This window comes from Cyrtonyx montezumae, unplaced genomic scaffold, assembly GCF_038088225.1.
Source record: "Cyrtonyx montezumae isolate F1298 unplaced genomic scaffold, pur_monq_1.0 scaffold_6, whole genome shotgun sequence".
In the NCBI taxonomy this organism is placed as follows: Eukaryota; Metazoa; Chordata; class Aves; order Galliformes; family Odontophoridae; genus Cyrtonyx; species Cyrtonyx montezumae.
In genome coordinates this window covers 10,103,966-10,127,442 of record NW_027072067.1, presented here as the reverse complement: position 1 = coordinate 10,127,442, position 23,477 = coordinate 10,103,966, and the positions used below count along the sequence as shown (strand labels likewise).

The 23,477-nt window shown below is 57.4% G+C and overlaps 3 protein-coding genes across 3 annotated transcripts in view; 1 reads left to right on the top strand and 2 right to left on the bottom strand.

The window, feature by feature from the left end:
• DNAH1 (dynein axonemal heavy chain 1) overlaps positions 1–1,843 on the top strand; it is a 65,330-nt gene extending 63,487 nt beyond the window's left edge. Inside the window, 7 exon segments of the mRNA XM_065749695.1 lie at positions 220–242; positions 244–358; positions 540–637; positions 639–668; positions 1,021–1,165; positions 1,282–1,309; positions 1,507–1,843. Of these exon segments, the coding sequence (XP_065605767.1) occupies positions 220–242; positions 244–358; positions 540–637; positions 639–668; positions 1,021–1,165; positions 1,282–1,309; positions 1,507–1,625 (558 nt within the window). The 3' untranslated portion in view covers positions 1,626–1,843.
• A 1,041-nt stretch (positions 1,844–2,884) lies between these two features.
• On the bottom strand, positions 2,885–14,243 carry BAP1 (BRCA1 associated protein 1). Its single transcript, XM_065749831.1, has 17 exons — positions 14,131–14,243; positions 12,456–12,485; positions 12,300–12,354; positions 11,460–11,592; positions 11,065–11,184; positions 10,639–10,700; positions 10,419–10,561; positions 9,483–9,561; positions 8,169–8,292; positions 7,711–7,828; positions 7,131–7,318; positions 6,700–6,836; positions 5,159–5,631; positions 4,919–5,079; positions 4,257–4,349; positions 4,063–4,135; positions 2,885–3,913 (listed from the first exon to the last, which is right to left on the bottom strand). The coding sequence occupies exons 1-17, from the start codon at positions 14,165–14,167 to the stop codon at positions 3,780–3,782; spliced, it is 2,160 nt and encodes a 719-aa protein (XP_065605903.1). The 5' UTR covers positions 14,168–14,243; the 3' UTR covers positions 2,885–3,779.
• A 1,298-nt stretch (positions 14,244–15,541) lies between these two features.
• SEMA3G (semaphorin 3G) lies at positions 15,542–22,994 on the bottom strand. Its single transcript, XM_065749443.1, has 16 exons — positions 22,907–22,994; positions 20,821–20,981; positions 20,554–20,616; positions 19,211–19,330; positions 18,851–18,947; positions 18,631–18,747; positions 18,385–18,527; positions 18,049–18,163; positions 17,880–17,949; positions 17,624–17,768; positions 17,280–17,511; positions 17,117–17,208; positions 16,942–16,983; positions 16,615–16,828; positions 16,304–16,443; positions 15,542–16,223 (listed from the first exon to the last, which is right to left on the bottom strand). Exons 1-16 carry the CDS (start codon positions 22,992–22,994, stop codon positions 15,777–15,779), a joined length of 2,286 nt encoding a protein of 761 aa, XP_065605515.1. The 3' UTR covers positions 15,542–15,776.
• Between the last annotated feature and the right edge of the window lie 483 nt (positions 22,995–23,477).

Sequence of the window (23,477 nt, the reverse complement as noted above, 5' to 3'; positions counted from 1 at the left end):
GCCCCTAAGTCAGACCTGTGAATTACCTTTCCTGACTGCCACACGAGACAAGGAGCTGTGTAAATGTCAGAAGCTGAAGCGATAAGGCAAGGACTAGCTTCCACCTGAGCAGCCCTGGCTTTGGTCATTTCTGGCCAGGCCGTGGCAGCTCAAAGGGCTCACAGTTCCCGTGCTCCCAGCCCCGCCATCTGCCTCACAGCCTGGGCAATTCCTCCCCAGGGCTTCCTGCAGTACATCGGGAGCTCAACCGGAGCTCTTTGGTTTACATGACAATGCCAACATCACCTTTGCTCTGTTAGGGACCATCCTGCAGCTGCAACGCAAGACATTCACACTGGGTGGCTGCAGCAGGGAAGAGGTGGGTGCCCCAATCCCATTAGTGCTCTGACACGAGCAGTCCGCACAGACCACGTGCTCACATGCTGTTCCAGTGCCACCCTGCCCAGCAGCCAACGTCTCTGCCATCCAGAGGTCAGCTCTCCCCCTTCCCAGCATCCGTGGCTGGCTGGGTGCTCACGTGCTTACTGTCTGCCTTCCAGCTGGTAGAGGAGACTGCAAATGAGATCCTGGTGAAGCTGCCTGCCCCCATGGACCTGCAGGAGGTGGTCCGCAAATACCCACTGCTCTACGAGGAGTCTGAATGCGGTGCTGGTGCAGGAGGTGACCAGGTAACCAACCCCCTGTGGCCTCCTGTCCTTGTCCCTTGGGGAATGGCAGGGATGTGCAGGCTCCTGCTCCCCTCAAGGAACCTCGCTGCTGAGTAGTGGGATGGCAGCAAGGTAACAACTCTGCTGTCCCAGCCACAGCCTTCAGCTGCTCCCTGCTCTGCAGGGGCTGATCAGTGTCTGCATGTTACTGTCAGCAGCCCAGGGCCTTGGGCAGTTAGAGAGCCCCATCCAATAGGATGAATACCAAGGGTTACGTGAAGCTCACTGTACAGCAGTCCGGGCAGACACGGGATAAATCCCCGCACCAGGTCATTCTGCAGTCGTCTGCAGAAACAGTCGCTCTTTCTCTTAGGTACAACAGTCTCCTGGAGGTGGTTGCTCAGACACTGAAGGATGTGCTGAAAGCTCTCAAGGGCCTGGTTGTGATGTCCTCTCAGCTGGAGCTGATGGCCAACAGCTTGTACAACAACTCTGTCCCCACTGTGTGGAACACCAAGGTAACACCTCCCAGCCAGCCCCACTGCCCCCGGGAGTTCTCCTGAGCCCAGGGGAGTCATCAAACTGCACAGCTGGGCTGGGCTGTCTCACATAGAGCAGGCTTCTGCTCCTGTAGTTTGCAGATGACTCCTGCTTCGTGCAGGGTGTTCTTAGCCCTAGCTAGAGGAGTCCCTGGGCTCTGGGCAGCTGTCAGCAGCTCGGGCACAAGGTTTAGGGTGTCCCTGTATAAATTCAGCACTTTCCTACAGCTCACGCTGTGCCAGCCATACAGGACCGTTTGCCTGAGCCCCGGCAGCAGGGCTGCAGTGCCACACTTCCACTTTTGCTTCCCTCCTCACAGGGATGCTGTCAACGGGCCACTCCACCAACTACGTGATCGTTGTGGAGATCCCCACAGACAAGCCCCAGAAGCACTGGATCAAACGAGGCACAGCCTCGATCTGTGCCCTGGACTTCTAGCCAGGGAACTGCCCTGCCCCGGCAGGGGAACCATCCCAGGGACAGCTAAGGGCAGTCAGCAGGAGGCAGGCACTGAGCACCAGCAGCCACTCCCTTTCTCCTCCTTTCTCCCCAGCTGCTCACTGCACCCTGTATTACAAGCGAAGTTCAACTACACCAGCATTGCATTCTGTTGTTGTAATCCCCACAATTACACCTTTTTCAGAATCGCGGCACGGTTGGGTTGGAAGGGACCTCCAAACTCCCCCAGCCCCACCAATGCTGTGGGCTGGCTGCTCCCCCAGCTCAGGCTGCCCAGTGACCCCATGGCCTGGGGCACCTCCAGGGATGGGCACCCACAGCTCCGGGCAGCGGTGCCAGCGCCTCAGTGCCCTCTGAGTGAAGAATTTCCTCCTAATATCTAACCTAGATCTCTTTTTGTGTAAACCATTCCCCCTTGTCTGTCATACACTACCAGAACACTTAGTTGCTCTCTCTCCTGCTAGTAACCTCCCTTTTAAGTACAGGAAAGGACATCAAAGGCCTTGCATGAGTCCAGGTAGATGCAGTCAGCTGCCCTTTGTCTCCCAAAGCTGCCACTCCATTGACCCATCCACCAGATGGGCAGGCACAATCTGCCCTTAGTGAAGCTGAGCTGGCTGTCTTGGATGTCACCCCCCATCTTCCATGTGCCTGATTCGTTCTCCTTCCTGCCAGGTCCCAATCTCCAACTGGAGTACAGGGGAACACTGCCTGCACTCCTGATCCCTTCAGCTTCTTTCCAACGTCTTTCCCTTTTGATATTTCAGTCTCCTTGTTACAGTTTCGTATGACTCAATGTGAAAGACCAGGACTGAGTAGTAGTCTCTGGCTTTATCAGGCCCAGTAGCCTCTTCCCACTCACATTCCAGCCTCACACCACTCCCCCCATGGCTGTTACAAGAGAGCTTTATTCCTTCGGACAGATCCATTACATACAGCACTTGGTATGAGACACAGCAAGAGACGGAAGGATTTTCATTCCTTCAACAAGTACAAAAAAAAAAATAAACTCCACAGTCAAGGTCTGTACAAATTTGCACGTTTGGCAAACTCAGGCTCCTCCTGCAGCTGTCCCTCTTGACCCCATCACAGCTGCTGCTTCTTCCCCCATCAGCACAGGGGAGAGGCACTGACCTCTGGCTGCTGGGGACAGGGCAGAAACCCTCTGCAGGAGCAGTGAGCTGGCTGGGGGCAGGAGGTCTGCAGGGCCAGCGAGCCCCCGCTCCGCAGCCTGCTTGGGCAGGAAGAGCAGCTCTGGGCTCCCCCTGCCGTTCCTGCCTGCCACTGAAGTTCTGTCACCTCTTCCCACGCTGAAAGGCTCTGGGCACCGGGCAATCCCAGCTCCAGCTCCCAGCACCAAGGCCAAACACCAACCTTGTGTTCCTTATTCACAGAGCTCTCTGGGAACAAGGAGCGATTGTGTCTGATCCCAAAGCACCGCAGGGTCACATCACTGCTCCTTAGGAGAGCCGCCATAGAAGCAGGACCACATGCCCTCCCAGAGAGGGCTAGGGACAAGGTCTGGGGAGGAGTCTGGCCCTGGGGACAGGTGGCACTGCCACCGCAGGGGGTCAGCACACAGGTGGGGCCGCACAGGGCCACACTGCTGGAGTGCAGTTCTGTCCAGGAGCCGCTTCGCTCAGCCATGGCCAACAAGCGGCTCAGAACCAGAAAGTAATGTTGTCAAGGAAGATAAAGGAACAGAAAACACAGGTGAGAGTCCTGGGGAAGCACAGAGCTGAAGGTCTGGACGCAGCAGAGCACCAGCCCCAGGCAGCTGCGGCCAGCACAGCCTCATGTCAGCAGCCCCCATGGTGCCCAGCCCCCCCAGCCAGGTGAGCTCCTCCCTCGTCCCACCACCAGCCACAGCCCCAGGACACCCCCAGGGCACCTGAGCGTGGCCGGACAGGGGCAGGGCGCTCAGCATCACCCTTTGCTGCAGGGCTCTCCTCAAGACAGGACCTTGCTGCCTTTTGAGCTCAGAGGAAAACCCAATTTCTGCTTGTCCCCAGGCTCCACCTCAGCCAAAGGCTTCTCACTGGGGTCCCTCTTCCTCAGGCAAAGGGTAACATGTATCCAGGTGCCGCTGCCCAGAGCCACAAGGGCGAGCTCCTCTCAGTCTCGACCCCACAGCTACTGCCGCTTGGCTTTGTACGGACGGGAGCGTTTCCGGCGGTCCGGCTTCCTCTGCTTGTGCAGACGGCCGATGCTGACCCCCTGCCGCCTGCGGACCGAGATGTTCTGCTCCACGAGGCTCGCCAGCATGCCTGCAGGGGGAGGGGTGGCAAAGACGCTGCAGGGCGGGCTCAGAGCTGGCAGCTCTGCAGTGCAGCTCAAAGCCCAGCTAGCTCCACGCAGCCCAGCGGTGGAGGCCACAAATGAACCCGAACGTCGAGCCCTGCCGCCCGTGTCTCACCTTCCTGGGCCAGCATGGAGATGAAGGTACAGATGAACTCATCGTAGTTGTGGGTTCTCCTCTGGTCGTCGATCTACAAATAGATTGCACTGCTCTCAACTGAACCACCTGCCCTGTGCTCTGCCATCAGTCTGGCCACAGACAGAAGCTTTCAGGGAGCTCAGCCAGCAATGCAAATGATCCAACAAACTCACCTTGAATTTCTTCCTCTTCTCCACCTCCTCCTTCAAGCAAGCCTCGTAGTTTGCAATCTCCGCCTCCACACACTTCAGCAGCGCCAGCAGCTCCTGCCAGCATCAAGCAGAGCAAATGTGAGCAGACTGAGCCCCATGCGCCAGCACCCAGCACGGGAGCTGCAGGGCAAGCTGGGGGCATTCCTCTCTGTGCTGGGAATCATCAAAGAGAAAAAACACTTGGCAGGGGGCAAACACCAAAACAGCATGTTACAGGGAACTTCTGAGCTGCGTTCGTTCTGCCTGAGCCTAGCCCTGGTTTGTTTCACTAACCAACAGAACACATCTTTCTAGGCAGCTCTCCTGCAGGGAGCCCTGCACATGCTCGTGCTGCCCGAGCCTGGCCCTGCAGGTGGTGGGAGGGCAGGGACCTGGGCAGGGCTCCACCGGGCTCCAGCCCAAAGGAGCACATCTCAAACAGGAGGAGGCGGTGGGTAGAGCACAGACGTCTCAGGATGGCACACGGCACAGAACCTGCACTGCCCTGTGCCTCGAGGCACGGCTGCAGCATCGTGTGAGCGGGACAGCGTGTGCGTGCGGTTCGGTCACTGCCAGTGCTGCTGCATCTCTGGGCGAGCGCAGGGAGCTCCACGTCCCTAGGGCTTTCGCAGCACAAAACTCACCTTGGGAGAATACTTTTCCCCCCCAGGGTGATCACTGGTCCTGCCAAGTCCCACCTTCTCTTTGCTGCCACTGGCCTCACTGCCCTCCTTCTCGTCCAGTTTGATGGTGACCTGGGCTTCTTCACCGGGTTTGATGGAAGGGGGGGAGCTTTTCCCCCCATCTGCACACAGGGAAAGGAAGCATTAGGAGCCACAACGGAGGGCACAGTCCCATCGCCGCAGGGGACATCTGGCACCGACCTGCAGCAGCCAGCGGGCAGAACACGCCGTCCTCCGTGAGGTGCAGCAGCCCAGAGCTGATGATGGGCCCCAAGTCCCTGACGGCCCGGTTGTAGCGCAGGCAATCGATGCGCAGGAGGCCGTCCTCCTCACCGAACAGCACCTTGGAGATGTGGGACGTGACGGGGCTGGAGGGGCGGGTGGGGTTGGCCGAGCGGATGGGAGAGCGCAGCGGGGAGTTGAAGGCACTGCCAATCTCAGAGGCGGTGTCCGTGCTCTCGTTGCTGGGGGTGGGAGAGGGCTGGGAGTGAGTGACAATGGCCACAGCAGCTCCGCCGCCGCTCGTCTTGATGGACAGGGGAATGGAGAGATCCTTCTGGGATTCCTTCAGCTTCTCAGCCAGGACGTTGATGGTGTTGGGCTGGAGGACGGAGAGCTGGCTATCCGCGGCCCCCGCTGCGTGCTCCTGCTTTACCTGCCCCTTCCTTTTGTACCTGCCCAGGAACGCAGAAGGGAAGGTGATGCTGCTGGAAGGAGGGGGCCCAGCTGCAGCAGCACAGACACCGCCAGCTCCACACTCAGCACCTGAGGCCGTGTGCTGGGATGAAGCAAGGCCTGGAACATTTCTAGCTCACTCCCATGCCATCAGCTTTTCTGGTAACAGCTTGCCTTGCTGAGCTGCCCTATGCAGGAATCCCCCCCAAGGTGAGTGTAGGGGAAATGCTAAGTCACAGCTTGAAGTGGGGATGGAGCACCTGGTGGGAGGGCAGAGCCAACCCCAGGGAGCTCAGGTGTATGCAGTGCACCTGAGTGGCCAGAAGGGGTGGAGCCAGGGTCTACCTCTTCCCAGACCTCATTTAAGGGTTGGCAGTGGGTGCAAAAGAATCTCACTGGGGATCCCTGTGTACCTGAGGCCTTCTGAAGGTAAGCAGCTTCTTTCCTTTATTTCTATGTCCATGGCTGTTGCGTTTTAGCAAATTCTCACTTACTACAGCTTAGGACCTTGCTATTCTGCTGTCAGTTCTGTGCTTTCCATTGCATTACACTAGTAGCAGATGAAGCCTCCAGGCAGAGCACACTGTATTTCCTCAGGCACCCTTGCATGCAGCTCAGCTTCTGCCATCCAACCACGAAGTACAGTGATGGATTTGCTACAAGGTGACCTCAGGTCAGGCAAGGCTCCACCACCCCAAAATCAATCAGAAGATCCAGCAGGGACAGCTGGGCAGGCTACAAAAGAACTCCCCAAAACCAGACAATATACTGTCCAGGAGCAGTCAGAAAAGAGGGGAAGCAGAGAAGCCCTAGGCAGCAATTACTCAGGACAGCCAAATTCAGAGTCTATTACAAAGAGCTACAGAGAGATTTCTCTAAATCCAATGAGTGAACAGTAAAAACCAGGCAAAGAACACAGCAGCCCTTACTGCACAGTCACAGCCTGTAATGCAGCTAACGATGTTCAGGATCTGGAAGTAGCTGCAGACAGTTCTGCAAACGTCAGCTCTGTGTGCAGGGTCAGGCACAAAGCTAAGCATCATTCTGCCCCCAGCTCAAGCTGTTACCTGATAGTTGTGTTGGTATTACGAGCTTCTTCCTCCTCATCATCATCGTCATAGTCATCTTCATCATCTGAGTACTGCTGGTGCTGTCGAACTGGGATCCGACTGCGGCCCACTCCTGCTGCAAGATCTTCTTCCTCCTGCAAAACACCATTGCTGATGCTATCTCCAACAGCTGGGCGAGGAAAAGCCCAGCACACAGCATCTGTGGTCCATCCAAGCACCGGGGGCCTGACACACAGCATCAGCAGCCAGAAGGAACCCAGGCTCACAGTCTGGGTCTGTCTATGCCCTGCTGGCTTGTGTACAGCCAGGTCAGCAAGAAAAGGAAGGCCACAGACCTGCTGACAGCTGCCATCTCACAAAGCTGGGGAACTGGAAGTGGAAAGCTCAGCTCAGGCCAGGTATGCTGCTGGCCTGGAGCTCCAACCCACCTGCATGGGTGACTTGGCATAGTTGTGATTATCCAGGAAAGCCGGTAGCCTCTGCACGATGGGGTTGGGGTTTGCTGGAGGCACCCCATTGATGCTGCTTGCTGATGCCTTTGCCACTGGTTTGGATTTGGTGGGTGGGCTCTGCGTGGCCGTAGTGTGGCTCTGGCTGGCAGGCTCATCGGTGCTGTCTGCAATGTAAGCACAGCACAGCCTTTCATGGCCATCGCTGTTTACTCCATATCCTCTGCAACCCCTTTCCCATTCTGTGTAACAGCTTGTGGAACTCATATGCTCCACTATACCAGGAGCAGAGCATCATACACACTTCCCATTCTACTTCCAGCTGTCAGGAGTGTCCCCAAATGTAAGCCCTCCCCTTTTCAAGCTCTGTCTCTCCTCCCAGGTACTCAGGCATTTACAGCAGAACTGGTCAGCTGGGCTTGGAGAACAGAAAGTAAAGCTAACTACAGAAGTTTATTCATCTCTAGGTAAATCAGAGATTGTCATCAGCCAATGCCAATAAATGCTCATTCCACAGCAGGCTAGAATGGCTTGCAGCCCCACTGGAAAGGGGGTCTACCTGGATGGGTACTCTCTGGAGTCACAATCTTGCTGTTGGCTGGCTTTGCCTCTTCAGGGGACTGAGATTCCTGTGACTTCTGGGTCTGGATTAGCTCAGGCTGAGTGACTCGGATAAGCTTGAAGGCAAAAGACAGATTGGAAGTGACCTCTGAACTGGGGGGCTCAAACCACATCCCTCCCATTAGAGCAGTGCAGAAGAACTTGTGAGGTAAGCCAATCCCCAAGCATTTGTGTACAATCAGCCAGCAATCCTATGGATAACCCCCAAGAGAGCAGCAACAACAGAACCTCCTCTTCCCAGAAAAGGTCACCCTCAAGACAAAAAAAAAAAAACACAAGGAAGAAATTGCCACAGAACCAACCACCCGAAGTACCTACAGCTCAGAGAGATGCCATGACAGCACGGCCTATTTGCCATCACAGCCCTGCACTCCCACAGGGCTCGGGCTGCCCCACCTGCTGCAGGGCTTCCAGCACAGTCTGGCGGTTCATCTTCAGGATATGGAGCTTGGATTCATATTTCATCCTCCGATCAGGAACCACTGCCATCAGGTTGAAACGGATGTCGTGGTACGGCTCCCTGCAGGATGTTACAGCAGACATCAGATATACTGACCCCCGGGGTTCTCTGCAGTAACCAGCCTCCAAACAGACCTTGTGCCACTGAAAGCCACCCTCTGGGTCTGGCCATTCAGCCAGTTTGCAATCCACCTCATCGTCTGCTCATCCAGACCATAATGCATCTGCTTCTCTATGAGAATCTCCAAGAAGTTGGCATCAAAAGCCTCACTGAAGTCAGGACAGAGAATATTCACACCTCTTCCCTCACCTACAAGCCAGTTGTTTCACCACAGATGTTACCAGGTTGCTCAGGCCTGACTTTTGCTTGGTGAGTTCATGTTGACTACCTCCAACACGATCTCCTTCATGTGGCTGGAGATGGTTTCCAGGATTACTGTTCCATCACATTCCCATGGATTCAGGTGATGCTGACTGGCCTGTGGTTCCCTGGGTTCTCCTTCCTGCCCTTGTTCAAGGCAGGAGTGACATTTGCTTTCCTGCAGTCCCCAGGTACCTTTCCCAATTGACAAGATTGATATCTGCCATCTGGCAGACACTGGGATGCTCAAGTTCCCCCATGAGGACCAGGGCCTGTGAACAAGAGGCTGCTTCTAGCTGTCTGCAGAAAGTCTCACCCACTTGTTCCTCCTTGTAGGGCAGCTACAGCTGACACTGCAGTGTCATCCACACCTGTCCCTTTAGTCCTGACCCTTAAAGTTTCCTTTTGGTTTGTGACCCTGCACTCCAACCGCTCTGTCATTTAAATGGGAGCTCCTCCTCACCACCCCTCCTGTCCTTTCTGGACAGCCTGTCTCTTCCCATCACACCACCTCCCCAATGAGCTTGCAGCCCCACAGCCACACGTTTCCAATTCCTCATGTTTCCATCCCAGGCCGCAGGCCTCAGCACTCAGGCTCCTGCCAACACCACCGCAGGAGGACCAGCAGCACCATCCTCTTTCCTACAGACTCAAGTCAACAGGGACCTCGTGTGGCCACTCCTGTCCACAAGGCAGTCTGCAGGGACTGCATCCTACAAAGTGCAGCTGGTCAGCATGCTCTGGGGCAGGGGGAGAGAAGGCAAGCTGGTAGTGCACCTGCACCCCCTGAGCATTGTCCTCACCCCCACTTCCACAGCTCATCGCACAGACATGAGCAGAACTGACCCAAGGAGATGAGGCAGTGCCTGCCCCAGTGCCTGGGACATTACCCTGCAGTGGCCAGGCCGATGCGCTCCATGATCACTCTCCTGGCCTTGTCTGTCCATTCCTCATCATCAGCCCAGGGCCCTGTTATAAAACAGAGCAAGAGTTAGCAAAGCAGGCCATGGCTTCTGCTTCGGACAGGACAGCATCAAGCAGGGATACTGCTATCTCCACGAGGCAATTCTGTGGCTCCCTTACATCCCAAGGAACAAGAGACCCATGCAAAAAAGAGGCCAGAAGGACCATGTTGTCAGCAACACACAGCCAGTGTGTGGTTTGTATACCTTGTCTCTGCCTGCTGAATGGAAAACATTAGACGTCAGCAAGGCAGACATGCAAATTCTGAACTCTATAGAACACAAGCTATTTGCAGCCTCTGCGCTCTCAAAGTCCAAGGAAACCCCTGCTCCAGAGCTCAGACCTCAGCTGCCACTGAGTCTGGTGCAGTCCTTAAAGAAACCTACTTAGGTTTCTTAAGTGGGTGCCTTTCCAAGGGGCCTGATAAGTCCTAGCTGGGGCTAGGAAAGTGTCTGAAAGACAGAACAAAATGGTCAGGTTGTAAAAGAGGGGACTAGCTCAAGCAGTTCTGCTGGGATCAGCGTTGCGGGCCTTGGGCCTCAGCATACAAAGGTTATTTGATGCAGGAAGGAGATGAGAAGGAGACAAAATCTGCTTGCAAGACCGTGTTATTTCAGAGCTGCAGAAAGGACTTCTTGGCCCTGAGCAACTTGGGAGGAACATAGTAAGGGTGGAAAAAACAATGCAGTAATCATTTCCTATGGTTTTCTGTTTTGTTTTATTTTACATCCCCCAGAGTAAAGTCTCCAAAATGAGCTATCAACACTCAGGACAAATCTGGGAGCCACTGGAATAATTCTCCACAAACACTAGCTAATGCTAACTGACAAACAGTACGCTCACGGATAAACCAAGGCTCTTACCGTGGTCAATGGGATAGACCTTCAGCCCATCCAGCTCGAACAGCCTTCCCTTGATGGGCACATAGCTGACAAAATGGAAAGCCTCCATGGTTCGCACGGCGCTGATACCGTTCTGTTTCTCTGGCAAGTGCCGTGGCTCCGGCCTGCGACGGCGAGAGGCAGAAGGTCAGTGCAGAGCCTGCTCCAGCAGAACTGAGCTGCAAGAGACACCCTCACTCACCTGGCATGGCTGTTGTGAGCCTTGGCCAGCTCAGGGGCGTTGCCGATGGCATAGCCTTTACTCTGCAGCAAAGAGCAAGAGAGAAAAATAATGGAGAAGTATAAGGAAACCAAGAAAATGCTTCCCCCGTCAGTTCCCAGCTCCCTCCATCCACAAGTGGGGCTTTAAGAGCAGCTTCCAGGCACAGCCTCTCCTCTGCTGAGTTACAAGGTGAAGACCCAGAATGAGACAAACATACAGCTGTGAAAGAGAAGCAAAGGGAATTACAGCTGGAGTGAAGCATGGACTTCAAGGCAGGCCTGAAGACAGGAGGAGTACATCTCATCACAGACTTGGGCTGGAAAGGAGCCAGCTCGCTAAAGCACTGTCCCAAGATGGAGCTGGAGACAGACACACGTGTCACCCACGCACAGCCTTTGTCCCTACCTCGGGGCTGAATCCTTTGGTGAAATCCTTCATGCGACTCAGCGTGGGGCCCAGGTCAACATTGTTGCAGTTCAGGAGGACGCTCAGCAGGGCATGGGTGGCACAGGAATTGGGGATCAGCTGCAGGGTGACACAAGGACGGCTTCAACAGCGGGAACAAGCCTTCATAGTCACCAATAATCAATTACAAAACAAGGATGCAGAAACCACTTCTAGAGGAGCAATTGAAGGTACGCTTATCTCACAAAGGGAGATCACCCGCATTCAGTGAGCCACACCATGGCCTCACAAGCTCCTGCCCACAGCGCAGGCTACAGATGGGCTCTTGGTCCTCTCTGGGGTCCAGCTCTCCCTGCAGTGAGATACCTGCCCCCCTCTGCTTGCCCCTAGCCTACCTGGTGAGCAAAGAACATGTTATTAACGATGTCATCATCGATCACCGACGTCTCGTCTACCAGGGTGGAGACCTTCCGGCGGGACCTGCGCTCCTCAATCCACTTGAACAGGAAGATGAACCCATACACAGGGCTGTAGAGAGATGTTAGCAACTGCGCCACGGTGGACAAACCACAGCAGTGGGGCTGCTCTGCCAGAGACTTTCTGTTTCAAACCATGGGCAAAGTGAGAGAGGGAAAGCAGAACTACCAGCCACATCTCACTAGAAGTGACCATCCCTGCCACAAGGGCCCACATCTGTTATCCAGGGCAATCCCATGCTGACACTCAGGATGACAGGTGAGCTTGATAACACAGAGGTTTGACGGGTCTCAAGACAGAGAAAGAGGAGGCGAAATCCACCTCCAGGCACTCACAGCCTTCTGAAATAGTGCTTAGCCTCCAAACGATACTCTTCTTTTATAAATACCCTGCATTCATTCCAAAAGGAGATCAGCCACCAGTTTTTAAGAAATTCACAGGCTCAAAGCAACTTCATAGCACTGAGACAAAGAGAAATCCCATGCTCCAGGCGTGCTGGCTTGATACTGGACCTCTCCACAACAGAAGAGAGATTAATCCCCAAAGTCTGCCCCCATGTAAGGTCTTTCACTCTGCATGATTGTGTCCAGGACTAACCTGCCATCACAACTGAAGAGCAGGAGCTCACCTGCCCGCCCCAAGGTTCACCCAGCACTCCTGGCTCATCGTTCTCCATGCTGACAGCCTCACTTGAGTCCACTCAGTCCCAGAGAGGCATTTTGTTTAGTAGAACCCCCACTTTCAAGCCCATGACTCACCCTTGGCATTTGCTCTGTAGATCATAAATCTCTTCAACCTGCACACCTTTGACCCCTGCAAACAAAGGGCAGAAGCTGGTATAAAGCCCACCAGAAAGGGCTGGAGGTAATGTCAAGCATGAAATCCGTTTCCCAGGGAGCTGTCTTTTGACTCACCAAAATCTTCGACCAGGAGTGTGAAGAGACCTGGAAAGGGACAAAACCAACACGTTACTTCTGTCTGAAGAGCACGGTGCAGAGAGAAAACTGCTGCTGACCCAGAAAGGGCAAATGTGGTCTCGAGCCATGGCACAGCTGCACCAGAGCTTGGGCTTTCTGCTTCCTTCCATCCTCTTCCTCAAGAGGACCTAAACCAACCCCAGCCCTGCTGGCCTGCCGCTGTTGGAGCCAGCTCAGCACACTGGCCAACACAACCAGCCTGCCAAAAGGCAAATCCCCACCACAAACAGGGCAGGGAGCTCCCAAGCAATGCTTGCTCTTCCTTCACAAGTTTTTCCTACGCAAAAGGGATTTAAGGAACCTGATGTGAGTTATTTAACCAAGAAGGGAAAAGCCAAGGGGCTTTGCCATCAAAGATAAAGCCACTAAAGCAGGGAATAAACTCGCTCTCCAGTTTCAGAAGTTACAGTCTGCTGACCACAGCAAAACAAGGCAACAAAATGCATAAAGTGTGTGACAACACATAGCAGCTCGTGCACCAGGTGAACACAAACAGCCACAAATGCTCAGAGTGGCAGTGGCACAGCCAGAAGGAGACAGAGCCAAGTGCCCAGAAGGACAAGGGGTAATGGGAGCGAGCTGTAGTGAGAGGCTGCACACCAGGAGTATACTAATTCTTCACCACTAGAGGTGCCAACTCTGGGAACAGCAGAAATCTTGGACAGATTCAGACTCAGTAGGATATAGCTGTGAAGCCACAGCAGGGAGCCTGGCATCTGGCTCAGGTCTGAGCTGTCACAGCCTGGGGTCCATACCAGAAAGAGCTGGCATCTGGCTCAGCAGTGGGCAGAAATAGCCACTCTGCAATTCTTCACCACTCCAGTGAGGAGCTGATACTAACGCTGCACACATCACTGCATGGGGATGGATTGCCTTGCAAGAAAACCACCTTCCCTCCCAAGCATCGGGGTGCAAACTGTGTTTTGCTTTTGGTATCATGGTGATGAAGAAGAGATGGGAGTGATTCGGGTTATTCCTTAAGTATCAGTTAAAGGGTAATGAGCAGAATTTCAGTTGAGTGGGAGACCGGCAGCATACAGAACCCTTCACAGGGCATAGAAAGGCAAGGCAGAATGCATGGCAGCCCAGGCTCCTTGTCTACAAACGCAACAGTCCACCCAAAGCTCACTCTCCTGTGAGGTCCTCTGCCCTATACCAGAGGTGTTCCCTGCTGGGACAGCTCTGCTGGGGCTCTACAGTCATTGACTGCAATCCATGGTATTCTGGGGGTGAAATATCTTCAGAAATGTTTTGTTCCTCGTACTGATGGCACTCCAGATGCCGTCCACTTTGGGTTCAGCAGATCACACCGGGGCCAGCCCGGGCCTCTGCTTCCCTGAGAGCCAGCCTTGCTTTGTGCCTCCCAACTGCTCCTGCAGCCCCACTCCTCCTACCCGTACCCCAAACCCGCACCCACTCACAGCCTCCCTCCTTGCCTCCTCCTTTACGCCCCATAACCCCTCACTACACCACCCGCAGCTCCCTCCCTCCCACACTGGCCCTCAGCTGGGCTTCAAATCCCTTCCCCCATCACACAGACCCTCCAGGCCGCGTCCAGAGCCTCAGCCGCCGCCGCTCAGGCCCAACCCTCCGCCCCCGACCCGGGGCTCACCGGGGTCGCTCTCCAGCTCCAACCAACCCTTATTCATCTTCCTGCGGCCCGGCCCGCGCCGCCATGTCCGGCCCCGCCGCCCGCCCGACTCTGGGCCCCACCGGCCCCGCTGCCGCGCCCGCACTTTGCGTCATCACCGCGCGACGCTGTGACGTCACCGCGCGCCACCTCATGGCTGTCGCAGGCAGCGCCAAAAATGTCCCATGGACGCCTAGCCCGGAGCGGGGACCGGCGGCGAGGGGGCGCCAAAAAGGTCCCGCGGAGGCCCAGGCCGGATCCACTCGCGGTCCGCCCCGGTGTTTGGGGCTTCGTTCCCCTGTCGCTAGGGACTGGCCGGGACTGGCAGCGCACCGCCAGGCGGACCAAGCCCGGCCTCAGCTTCCGTAGGAAACAGCTCAAAATAGGAGCAGGCCCGGCCCGGCCCCGCGACTTTGTTACCCAGCAGCACCCACACACGGCCCTGCTGTCTCCTCTGGGCTCCGTGTGGGGCAGGGGTCGGCCCCACAGCTCCTCACCAACACTCTGTGGCAGCACGGGCCCTTCAGCCTCTGCCCCACAACTCAAGTACATGTGGGGCAGGGCAGCACTGCCACGGACTTTGTTCCCATCAAAGGCACCGAGCTGCTGCCATTGTACTGCAGGGAGGAACAGTGATCTCATGGCCCAGCCCTGGCTTTGTGCAAGCTATTTTGGGGGTCAATTATTAGTATTTTCTTTCCCCTTCCTCTGCCTTCGAACAATGCTGGTCCCAGCGGGGCCTCGGTTCACACCATTGTGTGGGGCCACACTGCACTGGGAGCAGGAAGATCGTTATCAGCCTGGCTGAGAGCTCCGACAGGCCCTCAGCACGGGGCCAGCAGCACTTGCATTGTGCCCCAGTTCTTTGGGGCACTGCATATTGGGAAGCACTGCAGCTTCGGCCCCACCTCCAAGTCCCCCTGCCTGCTGCTGCCCTGGCAGTTATGGCTCTGGCTTTGTTGCATTCCCCCAAGCCTCTCCCATGTTTACCCAGGGATGGGTCTAAGCTGTCTGAGGCTGATTGCCAGCTTCTGACACTGCCCAGCCCCAAAACGGTCCGTGCTTTCCCTCAGATGGGGTTGAAGTGGGGCTGAGGATGGGCCCATAAGCCCTTTCCAGGAACAGGAGCAGCAGCGCTGGTCACAAGCCTGTAAAAGTACTTATTTTCTCATACAAAGGCCACTCAGCTTCCCAGCACAAAGGCTGGGCTGGGGCCAGGGGCTGCTCCATAAGAGACCCATCCCACGCTGCATGATGCTGGGACTGTGCCTGGGAGGTTTTTTCGCACGATTGTCAGCTTTTCTTTATGAGGGCAGGTGTTGTGTTTCCTGGGCCCCATGCTGGTGGCATGGAAAGAGCCTGGATCAAACCCCACAGGCAAAGAGGGGGCTGGTGCCACGCTTGGCCCCTTTATTTGTGGAGAAACCCAGCAAGCTCCCCAGCATCTCTGCCACTCCAGTGACTGTGACCCCGTTCCTGGCAGCCCTCAGCAAGAGTGAGGGGCCTGGTGCCATTGTGTCCCCATGACACCATCCATTTGTGGGAGGACGGGACCTGCCCAGGAGCCAGCCCTGGGGATGGAAGGACCTCATGCAGCTGCAGGCCCGCCCAAGGACAGGTCCCCTGCCCTAAGTGGCCACAGCTTGACGGGGCACACGAATCCTCTCACCCTGTGGCTTGGCCATACGCCCCTTCTTGCCCACATCCATGCCGGCCAGCGTGTGCTTGCCCTTGGCCACCTTGCCCTTCCGATGGCTGCACCATAGGCGCAAGCACTGCTCCTCTACCCGCTGCCGGTCAGCTGAGCTGGCAAGGTGCAGGATGTCCTTGTACCAGGTTTTGGATGCAGGTGCTGCCAGCCAGGGCTCAGGACAGGGCAGGTGCCTGTCCTCCCGTTGCCGCGGTGTGGCACGGGCCAGCTGCTCGCTCCCAAGCACCTCCAGGACTGTCTTGGCCACTGTCTGGGTAAAGCCATGCTCCAGTGTCTTGCAGTAGTAGATCCCAGCATCACGGCGATGCAGCTGGCGGAACAGCAGCCCTTGCTCCGTCTGCAGGACCCGCTCATCTGTCTTTACCTGTTGGCCATGGCTGTGAGGTCAGTCTTACATCCCTTTGGCAGGGAAGGAGGAAAGCAGGGCAGGTGCTGGAGTCTCACCTCATCCCTCTGCTCATCTGGGGGTCTCTGCACAAACCATTGCACGCTGGCCTGCGGGGAGCGGGGCACACACTCCAGGAAAGTACTGTTGTGCTCCATGCCATACAGCACCCTCTCTTCAACGTGCTCCAAGTCATCCACTGGGGCAGAGACAGAAGTGTGTATGTAGTGAAGGCAAAGCCAAACCATTCTGCACCCCATCTCGTCTCCAGGTGGTATGGCTTCAGTGCACACCATGACTAGACTTCCCCGAGGACAGGACAGAGCAATGGGTGTACTGGACATCTCGAGTTTTCCCCCCAGCCTCTCACCAGTCAGGTTCTGGTCCAGGCATTGGTGCACAGAGCTGGTGTGGCGGACGTAGCGACGCTTGCCCGAGGGCTGGTAGCGAGTGCAGGTGGTGCCATCCCAGACACAGTACGGGTCCCTGGCCAGGCAGCACTCAGCACAGGCAGTGCCATAGCTCGTGCACTGGTGCAGCCTCACCTGGGCCACCCCCAAGCTGGCACCTACATAAAGCTTTTGCTGGAAGGCAACACAATAGGGCAATGGTGGCAGCTATCTCCTTATAGCAATGCTTGACCCCACCTCGTAATGCCCCTCCTGGTCACCCACCCTGTCCCCAGCCCTGGACTCACGCGTTTTACAGAGATCTCCATCTGAATGATGGGCACCGGCACCTGTGAGGGGAACAGCAGATGCAAGGCTAGGCAAAGCCTCGCCATGGGCAGTCCTGGTCCCCCACGTCCTGGTGCTCAACAGCACAGTGCCATCCCTCCAACCAAGCTCTCCATTCCCATGTGCATCCCCCACCTTAAAAACCTGCAGCTCCTCCAGGACAACTTCCTCCATCACAGCTGAGCTCTGCTTCTGCAGCACCACCACCTTCAGCACTGAGCCTGCATCTGGAGGAGTGGAATGGAGGCATGAGCTCACGCCATACCAGGCATCCACACGTGCCACCTGCACCACATACCCGTCCCTAAGAAGACGACATCATGCTGCCCATCCTCAGTGTCCACACGGTCCACCACGAGCTGGCGCAGGCGGTGCTGCAGGTCAGTCTTCACCAGCAGTGGGCGGTGGTGCCGCGGGCGCACGGCCTTGTACATGAGGGGGTGAGCACGGGCGAAGTGCAGCACCTCATCGGGCAGCTCCTTGGTGCTGCTGTATGGCCGCCGGGGCTGGTTGGTGGTCTTGCTGGGACACTGTGGGGACAGGAAGGACCTCCCTTGGCCCCAGCCCCTTAGCCACCCTGGGGATAGAGACCCCATTGGAATTGGTCTCATCACCCCCCATGGGGATGTGGGAAGTGCTCACCACACCCGGGCGTGGGTAGGGCATGCGGCCCTCGTAGGCTCCCCACTGGTGGAGGGGGCTGTCCCGGTGGGCAAAGGGACCATTGAAGACCTCACGGATGTCGGCCATGCGGTAGACACAGACGGCAGAGCCCTGAAAGACGTGGCTGGAAGGATACAGTGACAGGTGCATCAGTGGAAGGGCACAGGAGCTCTGAGATGTCTGTACAGCCCAGGCTGGGGCTGATGTCCCCTCGGGCTGGGGCTGAGCCACCCACCTGACAGTGCTGAAGAGTGCATAGATCTCTGGGCTCTTGCCATCCTTGGTCTTCAGCAAAAAGACATCCTCTGCAGAGGAGAAAGCCAAGCCCTGGCCTTGACTGGTGACCCATGCGGCTCCCAAAGCCACAGAGCCGATGGGGTCCCCAGTCAGCCCACCTCCCTTACCCAGCTCATCGAAGTGGGTGTCAATGCCACCAGGTCCTGGGACAGAACACACCAGGCGGGCTTTGTTGAAGGTGCTCCACTTGTTGACCAGCACCCTCTGGCCTCCAGCATCATTCTGTGGGGATGGGGAGCATCAGGGCCACTGCTGTGGCTGAGTACTCAGACCATCTGCACTTCTGGGGGTTTGGGAGCCTCCACCATCTCTAAAACTCAGGAATTTGTCACTGATTCAGAAAACTATCCCAGACTTTAGGTCCCAAAACCAGGCAGTACTGAGGCACAAGGGGAACATCTCTATGCCTTGCCATGCCTATCACGGTGCCACCAGCATCTCACCACGCAGACCCGTGCCACCCGGCTGACAATGCTGTGCTCCTTGCTGTCCGCCTCCACCACCTTCTCCGTGAAGAAGAAGTAGGCTTTGTCATCATCTCGGTCATCGTTGTCTGGGATCAGGTAGGCAGCCACAAATTTAGGGTCTATGAGAGAGCCGAGAAAGGGCACAGCTTCCATTTCTGCAACCCACATAATGGCTAGAAATGGGTGAGGAAGACCCACGTGAGGGCACGGGGTGGATGATACCGTTGAGCAGGCGCTGGTCCACCTCAGTGCGCAGTGCAGCACGGGTCCCAGTGCTGCGGAAGATGCCGGGATCACGGCCAAGGAAGTCCGCGGTGAGACCAGCATAGAGCTCCCCACCTGGCAGAGACACCCTGAGCCACAGCCATCCCAAGCCATGGGGACAGTCCCAGTCCCTATGCCCAATACCCTGGGGAACCCCACCAGTGATGGGACAACTCACCAATGATGGTGCTGGCGAATGCACGGTCAGGCTCATGCGGGCACCTGCCACGGCCACTCTCCATGTTGGCAGGGTCCAAGCTGAAGGCATGCTGTGTCTGGGGGAAAGTGGGGTTGTGATGGGGGCATGCTGGAGGTCTGCCCGGGGCTCACACAGGCTTGCAGGCTCCCCAGCCTGCCTATGGGACCCCCGGAGCCTGTGCTTTTTGGGGTGACCCATCAGCAGGAGCTGGGTTTGCCAGGGGGTGGCAGATCCCTGGCTCCTGGCCAGGGCAAACACTGGGTCCAGAGTCCCCATGCAGCCTCACATTGCAGAGAGGAGGAGGATGGGGATGGGATGCCACCTTGAGCAGGTCTCTACCTCGCCCCTGTGCCCCACGTAGATGAAGGTGCAGACGGGGTGGCAGGCACCTGTCCCACAGGCCAGCAGGTGTGTCCGGTTGTAGGGCTGCAGCAGGCGGACGTAGTTGGCACAGTCAGTCTGGGAACAGGCAGGGAAAGGGGAAGCTGGTTGGGACCACATGGCAGGGCTGAGGCTGCTCCGGGTGGGCTCCACCAGCTAAGATCCCCAGCCCATTGCAAAAGGAATGGGTTTTTGACTGCTCCTTCCCCCATTTTGTCCCTGCTTGCACTCAGTGAAGGGGAGGAAACAAAGGGAGGAAATGTGGGAGACGGAGACCCATGGCAGCCCTTGGCTGCCTCCGGACACAGAGTGCCTGTGTCAGCCCCTTGGCTATCTCCAGGCCCTGCCAGCAGGGACAGACCCCTTCCCTGGGGAACAGTAGGGATGACGTCCCTGGGAACAACATCCTCCTCCCCAACAATGAAGAAATCATCCCCTGTACCTCTTCTGCCCTCCAGCTGGTTGCACATCCCATCCTCTCCCAAACCCGTCCATGTCATGGGACAGGCTAAAGGGATGACCGATGTGCAGGGGAGGATTGCTCTATCCCCACCATCCACAAGCACTCTCTCCTCATGCTCAACCTCTCCCAGCGCTGCCCATCCTGTTCCATCATCATGAGGCCCCATGTCTGCTGGGAGCCTGCTGCTGAGCTGCCCCCAGCCTCCCTGCTGTTTATTTTCCCTTTGCAAAGAGCCTCCAAAATAGCAAGTTAAAAAAATATGTGTAGGGGAAAAGAAAAAGAGGGAAAACTGAAGCTGTCCCAGCTTGGATCTGTCAGAGCTTGGAAAATAAACACACTGAGCAGGACGGGCACTGCTGGGAGGGGTTTGTGTGGGGTGTGGGTGCCTGGTAGCTGTGGCCACCCCCCACCATCCTCCAGTTTCAGGTCAGGGCAGGGTGGATGCGAAGTAATTGCAGAGAGAGGAACGGGGTCACTAAGCCAGATTGGGCTGCACGTTTCCCACACAGGGGGGCAGTGGGGACAGTTCAGCCCACAATGCAGCTCACACCCCTCCATCATCACCCTGCTGAGACCACGCACAGCTCCGTGCACAGATGCTCTGCCACTCAGGGCTGCACAGAAGCTCCCAGCCCACAGATTTTTAGTTCTCTGAGCTCAGGTTCCCACCCCATCTGCTCCTGCACGCTTGGTGCATCCATATTCAAGCTGCTCTGTTCCCATAGATGGGATTTGCAGAGCCTGATGCTCCGTTGCCATCTCCCTGACTCAGTTTCCCCCATGCCTGCAGCAGTCCCACAGTCCTGTATCATAGCTGTAACCAACTGCAGAGACTCACTGCTGGGTCCTTCCCCTTCTGAAAACACTCCTCTGTCTGTCCAGGCAGCGGCGGCCAGTAGATCTGGAACACAAAGGACCTTTGGGAGCAGGTGGAGGGGACAGGGGACACAGACCCCTTGTGACCCTCATCTCTGGGCTGCCAGGACAAGCTCAGGAACCACCACTCCCTGGCAGCTAATTGCTTTGGGATGCCTTTCGGAGTCCTTGCTGCGAGGTGGCTTCAGCAGGCACAGGGTGGTCGTGGTGCCTGCAGGATCTGGCTCACCTCCTTGGTGTCGGCGCTGACCCTGTCCAGGCGCAGGGAGTAGAGCACATCCTTGCCCCCGATGAACAGCCGGTCACGGTACTCATCCAGGTAGAGGGAGCGGAAGCCCAGGAAGCCCCGGTGGCCAAAGAAAAGGACGGAGCGGTTCGTAGCCAGGAGCTCTGCGAGGCAGGGAGAGCAGTGTCAGTGCCCATGGGATGCTGCAGGAGCAGGGGCACCGGGGGGGTGCTGCAGCCAAGGGGCATCATGGCATGGAAAAATGGCTGATGTGACATAGTGCTGAGATGTCCCAGGGCATGGGGCACGTTGGGGAGGAATGGTCACAGCATGAGCAGCGGGGGATGCTGAGGTGATGAGGAAGTGGGCTGCCGAGGAGGGAATTGGGGGCTCAGCAAGGTGGAGCACTGGGAACCAAATTCATTGATTCCATGGCACCCCCATCCTGGGGGACACAGGGCAGGAAGGGGGGGTTCAGCTTCACTGAGCCTCAAAACTGTGGCACTGACCCCAGGCTTGGCCCCTGAGCAGAGGAGGACAGAGGACAAAGGACCATTGATGGGCACAGCCATCCCCAGACACGCCTAGGGGGCTGCCAGCTGCTGTGTCCCCATTCCCAGTCAGGGCGTCCCCAGCACAACCCAGCATCTGTTGTTCCCAGGAAGAGGAGGGGGGGACGGCAGTGGAGCCAGCAGCCCCACACACCCAGCACTGACACCCTCTGCCCCTGGAGCACCCCAGCCCCAGGCACCCTCCCAGCCCCCCAACCCCTCCCATTCCCTGGGCCAAGCCCAAGAACACACCTCCTCTCCTTCTGTTCTTGCCCAGCAATAATGTTTTCCCAGCTCAGAGTAACACTGGCAAAAGCGACGGGCTGCTTATATTGTTTCAAGAGTGTATTTCCCTTCTCCCCAGCCCCGGTCGATTCCTCCCACGCCTCATGTTACACTGGCGCCGCATGCCCTCTCCCTGGGGACTGTTACCCCCCGGGCGGTCCCTATGGGGAGGGAGACCACCGAGGGGACAGCAGGAGCTGGGGGACACGATGGGATGCACAGCAGGGATGTACCCTGCAGCAAGCATGGCCCTGCTGCTGGGAGCCAGGGCGGATGGCACAGGGAGGGTTGGGGAGGCAGGGTGAGCTGGGGACTTGGCCACCCCAGTGGTGCCACCGCAGGAGGTGATGCCCCCTCTGCCCCCATCGCTGCCCCAAAAGCAGCTCGCATGAATGGAGCCGAGTACACACTAAGTGGGAGCAGGCTTTGGCATCGCCCAGTTTTCATTTTTGAAGCAGTTCAGAGGCTCCTAATGGTTTTAATTGAAATGTTCATGCGTTTCATGGGAAATTTCAGCTTCTGTTTTCAATTTGGAAGAGGAACAGAGTAATCAGCTTAAGAAGGAAAAGAAAAAAAAAAAAAACGCTTCAAAAGGTTCCATGTGCCCCGGGGTGCTGGGCACCCGCCCGGCACTGCGAGCCCTCGTGGGACCAGCATGATGCCAGAGCCCACCAGGCAGCGCCCAAACCCCACACCTGGCTCTGCCAGGGACCCCAGAACCTCCCAAGCACGGCCCGAAGCCGTAGGATCCCACCGTGGGCACCTGTCAGCCCCGCCGTGCCTCAGTTTCCCCGTCCCAGCAATTGCCTTATGCCGTTGGGATTGCTTTATTTTTTACGGGCTGCTCAACGCTTTTGTGCCACGCGGGGCAGGTTGGGGCGCTCCGGAGCCCCGCTCAGCCGTCGGGTTGGGCTGAAATGGGCGCCTGCGTTCCGCCGGGGACTCGGGAGCTGGGGCAGGAGCGCGGGACGACGTTCAATTAAACCCGAGCGCAGCGCCCTCGCGGTTTAGGTACACTCGTGGGATGCCCTCACTACGCCGTGCCTCGCTTTCCCCACCCGGCACTGGGAACGAGGGCTGCTGCCCTCCAGCCCCGCTCGTCCCCATCCGTCTCCCCATCCCCTCCGTTCCCACTCAGGACCCCTCATTCCCGCAGCCGCTCCGAGATGCGGTCCCCACCCCACCATCCATCCTCATCCTCCCCCTCCCCCCAAAAAATAAATCCCGGCCCCTTTCCCCCCGGTCCGGCTCACCGCGGTAGGGCAGGCGGAGCCGGGGCGGGCTGCTCCCCGCGGCCAGCAGCGCGCCCCACAGCCAGCCCAGCGCTGCTGCCGCCCGCATCCTCCTCCCGGGGCCACCGCTCCCGGGGCCGCCGCTTTTATGGGGCCGCGCTCCGCCCCGGCCCGCCCCGGCCCCAGCCCGGCCCCCCCGTCCCGGGAGCCGCGTCCTGAGGAGCCCTGAGGGCCGCGTCCCACTGGAGGGGCGTGCAGAAGGCCCCCGGTCTTCGGTCCTCAAAGAGTTATAGGGAGCAACCCTAGCCAAGAGGATAGGGTGTAGGAGGGTACCCCAAGGATGGTGTTCTGCAAGAGGGTGGTCCTACACAAGCCGGAGACGCGGTGGGTATATGGGGGGAAGGACCACGGGCTGCTGCCCGAAAGCAGCCAGTGGCACTGGGCGGGCGATGTGCCGTGCCCCCACGAGGTCTGGCACGGGCTCCGGCGGTGCGTGGGAACCCCGCACTGCACACAGAGCTCTGCCGGTCCCAACCTGCAGCAAAGTGCCGTGATGGGGCTCTGCCAGCCCCGTTCCCAGCTCCCCGGGGAA

Coding starts and splice junctions, on each gene's coding strand:
- BAP1 (XM_065749831.1), bottom strand. CDS start 14,167: ATGAATAAGGGTTGGTTGGAGCTGGAGAGCGACCCCG. Junction 9,562..10,418: donor GGTCTATCCCATTGACCACG/GTAAGAGCCTTG, acceptor GTTTTATAACAG/GGCCCTGGGCTGATGATGAG. Junction 8,293..9,482: donor ATCGGCCTGGCCACTGCAGG/GTAATGTCCCAG, acceptor AACATCCTGCAG/GGAGCCGTACCACGACATCC.
- SEMA3G (XM_065749443.1), bottom strand. CDS start 22,994: ATGCGGGCGGCAGCAGCGCTGGGCTGGCTGTGGGGCGCGCTGCTGGCC. Junction 20,982..22,906: donor GCTCCGCCTGCCCTACCGCG/GTGAGCCGGACC, acceptor CCTGCCTCGCAG/AGCTCCTGGCTACGAACCGC. Junction 18,948..19,210: donor ACGTGGGGCACAGGGGCGAG/GTAGAGACCTGC, acceptor ACTTTCCCCCAG/ACACAGCATGCCTTCAGCTT.